This window comes from Crocodylus porosus, unplaced genomic scaffold, assembly GCF_001723895.1.
Source record: "Crocodylus porosus isolate Cpor-Errol unplaced genomic scaffold, CroPor_comp1, whole genome shotgun sequence".
Lineage (NCBI taxonomy): Eukaryota > Metazoa > Chordata > Crocodylia > Crocodylidae > Crocodylus > Crocodylus porosus.
Window position 1 is genome coordinate 78,587,376 of NW_017728906.1, and position 8,639 is coordinate 78,596,014.

The 8,639-nt window shown below is 43.3% G+C and overlaps 1 protein-coding gene across 2 annotated transcripts in view; it reads right to left on the minus strand.

Annotated features, from left to right (window-relative positions):
• LOC109306133 (granulocyte-macrophage colony-stimulating factor receptor subunit alpha-like) overlaps positions 1-8,024 on the minus strand; it is a 29,595-nt gene extending 21,571 nt beyond the window's left edge. For both annotated transcript variants that reach the window (XM_019529405.1, XM_019529404.1), the window contains exons 1-4: positions 7,863-8,024; positions 4,437-4,565; positions 4,175-4,308; positions 1,171-1,303 (exon numbers count right to left, since the gene is read on the minus strand). In XM_019529405.1, the coding sequence (XP_019384950.1) occupies positions 1,171-1,303; positions 4,175-4,308; positions 4,437-4,521 (352 nt within the window). In that variant the 5' untranslated portion in view covers positions 4,522-4,565; positions 7,863-8,024. The remainder of the gene's footprint in view (positions 1-1,170; positions 1,304-4,174; positions 4,309-4,436; positions 4,566-7,862) is intronic.
• Positions 8,025-8,639: the final 615 nt, after the last annotated feature.

The following is an 8,639-nucleotide window of genomic DNA, read 5'->3' on the forward strand; positions in this document are numbered from 1 at the left end:
GGCATGGGCTGCACCACCCCTTGCACCAGACAGACCCCAGTGGGGGTTCCTTGTAGGCAGGGATGGGGTTTAAATCCCCCTCTCTACCTCTCAGCCTGGTGGCCTGGGCCTGGAGCGGGGAGTGGGAGATAAGCCTAGCAGGGACAGCACACTCCCCAACCCAGACAGACTGGGGTCCTATGTGGGCCAGGGAGTGGGGGTTAAAGCTCAGCATACTGGGCCACATCCCCCTCCACTTGAGCAGGGAGTGGGGAAACCTTGAAGGGCTTTTCTCTTCCCTTCCCGTTGGCAGTGGCTGGGAGGCATGCTTTAGCACCCTGTGGCTTCTGGCCTGAGCCACAGCAGGTATGTGCTGTAATTTGCTAGAGTATATATTAAGTTAAAAAAACCACAATAAACTCGGCAAAAATTATCACAGGATATTTTATCAGTCCTGTTGTCATTATAGTTAAAGATACATCTCGTATTCAGATTAATAAAACAACTTCTAGCCTGCTTGAGCATTTTAACAGTGCCTCCGATATTTCACTGCTGGGCATTTCTACACCTGAGCTAGTTTCACCGCATCCCAGTTAAAGTTTTTAGCTAGAGCTGAAAACAGTTTTTAGGGTTGTGAAGCAGAAGAGAGATATTACAAGGAATGGCAATCAGACTGCAAAACTGCAGAAGAAAGGATAGTTTAGACAGTGAAACATCAAGCCTATTAAAAAGGAGAGAGGTTTGTTAACAGTTGAAATGGAGAGGAATCAGGGACAGCCTATCGATATTCTCAGCACTGCCTGAATAGAAATGTGCTGCCTTTCCTAGGCAGTTGGTTTTAAAGCTCAAGTGGAGCAGCAATCGGTGCAATGTCATCACTGCACCTCCCCTGGATCTGGCTGTATGTAGTTAATCTTAAGCCCATCGATAAACTCTTAAATCCCTTGGATCTGTATGTAAGGGACTATCATGACAAATGTTATTTACTCTGGAAACATTGACTTGTTCACTGGCATAGTGATTTTTGCAGAATAAGGACCAGAATGTATTACAAAACTGAATCAGTTTAGCAGATTTATAAAACCATATGTAATAATATATAGAAATAAAGGATAGAAACCTATTCTGAGAGACTTGCCACAAAAATATTGCAAATAACCTCAAAACTTTTCACAAGTGCAAGTGCATTACCTTGAGGAATAAACCTGCATTGTCTTGAATATATATTATTGTTGTAGTCTGCTTTAACTATATATAGTAGTCCCTTATGTAGGGGTAGATCTTCTGCTTCTAAAATTTCAAGCCTGCAGCTTGTATTAGTGGCCTGGAAAGTAACACACATTCATTTTAATCCTTTATTTTTCATTTGCTGCTTTAGGTGCTTCTTGTTCTATGAACAGCCCAAGCTAGAATCAGCTGACAGAGCTCCTAGACTCAGGGGTGCCTCAGACACCCTGCAGCAAATTAAAACTGGATGGGAGTGGGTTCCCCCTGCACCAGCAATAGGGTAGGATGGGATCAGATTCACAGTCCCACATTCATGCCTCCTCCCATGCACATGTAGCATGGCAGGAAGCGGGTGTGATTGTGTGGATCACTCATTAGATCCCATCACACCCTTATTTGCATGCACAGAAGGGACCCCTGTGCTTACCCACCCATTCTTCCTTCAAAAGTCATACTGTGGTCTAAGGGCATATGTAAATGAAACAGGGGCCCTAAATTGAAGTGGTGGGTTTTAAGAAACTCCACTTCAATTTAGGGCTGATTAAACCCCCGTGTCATGCACACACCCTGCTGACTTGCCTTCCTCTTCGGGGGGGAGGGGAGGGTAAGCTGTCAGCAGAGCAGTCCCTGCACTGCGGGGGCGGGGGGCTGGTGCATCCCTCTGCAGCACCAGTGGCCCTCTCAGGCAGCACCCCTCTGCAGGCACCCAGCTTGGGCAGTCCTGGGGAGCCACTGCAGCCATGGAGGGAAGCACTGGGTACCTACGCAGCTCAGACAGGAAAGCTCCAGGGAGGGGAAACAAAAAGATCAGACTTGCTGCTTTTCTTGGGTAGAGCCTGCTTTTCCGGGCTACTGTCAGGCTGCCTGCGGAGCCCCTGAGCTGCATGGAGCCCGGTGCTTCACTCCACAGCTGTAGGAGCAGTAAACAAAAACTCCTCAAAGCAGTTTTAGTTTGCTGTGCCCCAAGTCCTTTAAGGCATATTACACCGCTGAATTTCCTACAGCGGCTGGAATTAATGCGCAATACACCTCCGAGGCGTGCAAACACCAACACCATTAAAGTGGTGCAAAAGCATTTAGCCCACTTTAAAGTGTCATTCACACATGCCTCTTGTTTCATCTACACATGGCCTAAAGGTTTACATTTTACTCATAGAGGTTAGTATAGGGGTGGGCAATTATTTTGGCTGGAGGGATGCTTAATGAGTTTTGGTGAGTTGTCAAGGGCTGCAATGTTAGCCCTGCGCCTTGACAAGTGCAGGGCTAACACCCACCCCCTGGTCACCAACTTGGGACTGGAAGTCCTATCCTCTGACCCCTGATTTTTGCTACCAGAATTCTCTCTCCTTGCCCTGGTAATACTACTTTGGGAAGGTGGGGGTTGCCATCTTGGAAACAGAAAAAACCCCCCAAATCATACACTAAATGTCAAACATCTACTATAGCATATTTTAATCGTCTTTCAAAAAATATTTTTGTCCTAATTTATGTGTATTTGAATACTATATATAGAGATGATTGCATAATAGGTCAAAAATAAAGTCTTACTCTTGTGTATTGTGTGTGGGGGAGAGTGTGGGGTGTGGCTGGGGGAGTGAGGTGTGTGTATGGTGGGGTATGTGAGTGTGTGGGGTTTGTGAGGGTGTAGCTGTGTGTGGGGAGATGTGGGATATATTAATGAGTGTGTGTATATGTGGGAGGGTTTTGGGGGTGGTGTGAGTGTGGGGGGTTTGTAGAGTGTGATGGGGTAGGGGAGTGTGGGCACCCCCCACACACACTCCTGCTATGGCACACAGCCCCCACAGCTGGTGGCAGCAGCAGCAACAGGCAGCAGGCCCTCCAAATGATTGTGGTCCACACAGACACAGCCACTGGGCAGTGCGCAACTCCAGCCAGTTCCAGGAGCTGCTCATGGTGGTGAGGAGCAGAGCCAGGCTGGCCCGCCTCTCTCGTTTGGGGCTCATGTACAGCTCCAGGGGTGATAGAGCCGGCTGCCTTCCCCGCTCCCTGGCATCTTGTACAGCTCACAGGACTCTGCTGGAAGGGGCACTGCTTCCCAGTGGAGTCCTGTGAGCTGCACATGGTGGCAAGGAGCGGGGAAGACAGCCGCCTCCATGATGCAGAGCTTTCCCACAGTGCCGTGTGAGTCCCTAGAGCTACATGTGGGTGGCAGGGAGCCCTGTGCAATAGAGACGGGCTGGCTTGGCTCTGCTCCTTGCTGCCACGTGCAGCTCCTAGGACTGGCTGGAGCCATGCACTGCTGGGCAGCTGTGCCTGTGCAGGCCACAAGCACCCAGAGGGCCCACTGCCTGCTGCCACCAGTGGCAAGGGCTTTGCATCATAGGGGGGAGCATGCAGGGGAGTCTCCACACTCTTTCACCCTCTGTCACACCCCACAAACCTAACACATGCTCACAGCCTACCCACCTGAGCTCCATGCTCCCACACCCCTGCTGGGCATGGACTCTGGGCTTCACACTCCTGCCAGCCCCAAGCTCCACACTCCCACTCAGCTGCAGCTTCCCTACCTGCTGCCCAGAGGGAGCACTGCAGTAGGGATGCAGGAGGAGCCTCTGGAGGCTGGGAAAGCCAAGCAGGTCTCCCAGCAGCTGCAGCAGTGGTCCTGCCCAGAAGCTATGCATGCTGACTGGGGCTAGGGCTGGGGCTGGGGCTGGAGCCATCCCACACAGGAGGGTACAATTAATTGGTGGGTGCCCTCAGGCCAGATGAAACCACCCTGTGGGCCATATTTTGCCTACCCCTGTGTTAGTAGATCAAAAGGTGGTTTTGCATTGAGCAACTTTCATATCTAGCAACCTCCAGATCTCCAGGAGGTCCTTAAACATGAGTCACTTTGTTAGTTGTTATAATTTTACTGAATACAAGTACATTTTTGTTTAAGAAATTAAGCATATAAAGGGAAAAAAATAAGTAAATGCTTGTAGTAATCAGTAAGCAGAAAACTTACATCGAAAGTTACAAAAATCTGATCCTTTTCCAGTGTACATGAGAATTTGGTAACATTGAGACTGCTCTCCCAGGTCATCTCTAGTTTTCTCAGATTCACCCTCAAGTTTGTAATGAGCGAAGGTGTGTCGTTTACTGAAATGAACATCAGAAAGATGTGATAGGATTTCTCCACGTTTTCAAGTGAAGAGGCCATTATTTTTCAGGCATAGCATGACAAAACCCAGTTTTTTAAAATATCTCAGTCAACGTATTTCACTTACAGTCTGTACACTGGAGGACAGCCTGCACTGAAGAAAATGACATGATGCACCAGATCATGACTGTGAGCCCTGGAACAGCCATCATGATTTCTTTTTTTTCCCTCTCCTTTGAAAACACAGGAACGAAACCTTGAAGAGAAGAAAGATACAAGGAGCACTTAGATTCCTATAATTTCGTTTAAGAAAAAAGACTGTTTCTAACTATTGTCTAAAGGCATCTAAGCATTTATCATGTACCTACTAGTAGCAGGGTTCAATGGCTAAGGCATTGAATTGGGGTTTAGAGACATAATAATATAGGACTCAAAGGGGCCTCCCAGACAACTAAATTCATCCGCTGCTTTCATCCAGCTCTGGGAGCTGGTATGATCCTAAGTATATAAACAAAACCCTTCAGTCAGGCACTTGGAAATTTATCATTAGCATTAGGAGAATCAGTGCATCACAACAAAACACCTACGTCTAGCCATAGCTAAAGTCCCATGCTTCAAAGGAAAGAGAAAGAAACCAACCAAACAAAAAATAAAACAAACCCCCAAAGCAAAACCCAAACACCCAAAAGAAGCCAAATAATTGAAGTGGAAAGCATTTTTCTTAGCGCTTCTAGGTGATGAGCAGAAGCCCTGAAGCATGAGATTTGCAGACACTTCCCAGAGACTGACTTTCCTTTCTAGCCCTTCAGGTAGGTATGAAATACTCCAATATACTGTATATATCACATGTTTAGCTTACTGCTTCAGGAATAACTTCTATCCTTAACATCCTGTCACTTCTATGAACTTACCAAGCTCCATATTGAAGTAATTCAGGTTTCCTGCCCCACTACTTTGTTCTAAACACTATTTTAAAACACTAGAAATCTTCTAATTTCCAGTTTAAATATAATTTTCATGTTCCTACCAATGCCTCATACAGTCTTGCTAATCTTCTCTTCTCTGTAGTAGCAATAACCTGCATAATACGTTCTAAAATTGCATTAAACTTTTTCATGGGTGCAGCACAGTTGGCAGCTCATCGTTTTCCTATGATTGACCAGTACACTATGGTTCCTCTGCTTCTCTGCTGCCTTTAGTGTATGAGTCCTTACCTTACAGCAAAAATTCTTGGTGTTAGTCCTCAAACGCATGATTGTCCACTCTATGGGCATGTCTATATGAGACGCTTACTGCACAGTTGACTAAAATGTCTCGGCATCTACACATGTGACCCTCTTAGGGTTCATGAAACTAACAGAGGTGCAGAGGGAGATGATCTAATTCTTTAGGTATAATGATTGAATCCTTCTTTATATTGGCAATGTGTTATCTCCAACATTTCCAAAACAAGCATTGCATTAATGTCACTAATGAAAACATTGAATAGGATGGGTGCATCCTCTTTCGGCAAAACCCACTCTTTTATCATTTTATCAATTCTTTATACTTTATGATTATAATATTATTCCCCCTTTTCTCAGCTTAGCTAATGATCTCCTGTGGCGAGCTACATGTTAGTATACATTGTATTGTTATCCAAGAACACTTAGTGGACTGGGCCTTTAGGGGACTGAGGACTGGATCCTAATCAGCAGCGATACTGGTTTTCTCTAATTAAAAAAACCCAAACACCCAATTTTTGGATTTAAAAAATAACCCAAAATCCACATTTTTCCATGATTCAAATGAAACATCACTAGTATAGAGATATTCTACTATATAATACAAAATGGAACAGTGCTTCAAAATGAAATGAAATGATGAAATGAAACACTGTCCCTTTAATATGGCAAAATGGAAATCAGAACAAAATGGTGCTGTTTTGCACAGCCCTATTAATTTGAGGTGGTTAAATGGATAATTTTTAAAACAAAATTTGCATCCCTAGCAGGAGCTACTGTCACAATTTGGCCTGTCTGGGTCTGTAGGGTGAAATTCTGTTCTGTTCTGGTCATCTAAGTTTCCAGATTTCATTGTCTACATGTGATATGGGTTGCCTAAGTGTCCAAAACAACACTTATACACAGGCTGAAATTCTATTCCTTGACATGCAGCCCTGCACATATAGACCACTGTGTGCAACTATGTAATAGACCAGGATCCTGGTTTTCTATGATTTAAAAAAACCTGTCAAATTGCAGTTAAGAAAAAGTAACCCCAAATCCACATTTTTCCATGATTAAAATGAAACACCACTATCTATCTATCTATCTATCTATCTATCTATCTATCTAGCTATTGAAGGCATTTCATTTAAATCACAGAAAAATGTGGAATTAGGGTTCCTTTTTTTAACTGAAAACTGGAGATTTTTTTAAATCAGAGAAAACCAGAACATGCACCCATGTGGATGCAGAGCAGCCTTAGACACCCAAAATGGAATTAGCCAAAATATCCTCTTCCTTCCAGGCCAACAGCTATTTGAGTTGCACACCCTCTGGTTTGCTCCCTTCTTCCTGGCTTCACATTTCTGTCTCACACCTCCCTCTTATGCCAGCCTAGTGTGGCAGCTTCTAAAGGACTGCTGGAGAAGAGTTGACCAGTGGTGTGATGGTTAGAATGCTGTACTTGGAAGTCACAGAAACTTCCCAACCTGGGTGAAGGCACCCAGCTTCCCGGGTACATGTCCTAGAAGAAAAAGCAGGGAGCTCTTGCATTTTGCCACACTTTGTTGCCAGCATGCATTCCCAGCATGCACAAGTACATGGTCATCATGCGGAGCTACACATCCGGTAATTGAATTCCAGCCTATGCATTGGGAGTGATCAGGACACAACATTCTAACTTATGGCATACTATTGGTTTTACATAAATACCCTGAAATAGTTTCAATATTACTTTCTATCCCATTTTTTGAATGCATTTTGGTTGCTTTTTGACCACTGGTGTATGCTGACTGAAAGCTATTGTAGGAGTGATTATGGTTAATTTTAAATTCAGAAATGTATTTAAGTGGTTGAAATTATTATCATCTCTTCCACTGGTCTGTCCTGAATTTACTAGCCAGAAACGTAAAACTGTTGTCACATTGTCTTGAATGTTATCAAACAGTCCTGATACTTGTCTGGTGCTCAGACTAATATGAATGATAGTGATACCTGACTTTCTTTATAGGAGGCAATAGCCAAATAGTTTCTTCTTATTTTCCAAAAAGAATTCAATTCAGCTTATAAACTTTCATGTAAATATTGCAAAATACATGTCAGATGAGACAAAGAAACACAAATGAGGAAAAACAGTCTTTCCCTGAGGTGGCAGGCAATGCTAGAAATTTAAGCACTCATTTTTTGATGTTTAAGAAAAATTTAACTTCAGATTTCACTTTAAAATATTAATGGAACAATAGTAGATCCTCCTAAATATAAGAAGGGCCTAGCTGAAATCTCTTTTTTCCATTATAAATATTTTTAATTGTAAGTTATAGTATCCGATGAAGCAAAAATAGACTTACCTCCTGATTTTCAAACAATTTTATCTCTTTTAACTGTTGTAGTTATATCTAGGTAGCCCAGCTCAGGAAGGTCTGAAAGGCTTGAATCTGAAGTCATGCAAGTGCATCTACAACATAGTCTTTCTTACTTCTTAGTTGTTATTTTCCACTCTATTTGGTTGATAGGAAATGTTGCAAGACACAAAGTGAGTAAGTATTTCAGTCATTTATCTGTAGCTTCCTGAACTTCCTTAATCTCTGTATTTGCACAACATATATGATTTTGCATAAAATGTGCAAGCAGTAAACTAACAAAGTAAACTAAACTTCCTTCCCATTCTATCTAGCTCCATTTCCACTGTTGGATCTACCAGGCGTTAATCCTCCAACAGATGTAAATGTGTACTTAGAAAACATATCTTTTACAAATAACCTCACTTTCATAAATAAGACCGTTTGTTACTGATTGTTCCTAAAAGAGCTTTTAGGTAAGGAACTTGTCAGATTAAATGAGTACAGTAAAATTATGTGCAATGTACCTGGGAAACACACACTTCTATTTGTTATGATTACCATATGGATGGCCAAAACTGATTGCTTCAATAAAGATTTCATAGATTTCATAGACATTAGGGCTGGAAGAAACCTCAGAAGATCATCGAGTCCAGCCCCACACACAAAGGGCAGGAAGTCAGCTGGGGTCATAGATTCCCAGCAAGATAAGCATCCAATTTACTCTTGAAGGTGTTCAATGTAGGTGCTTGAACCACCTCTGATGGCAGGCTGTTCCAGACCTTG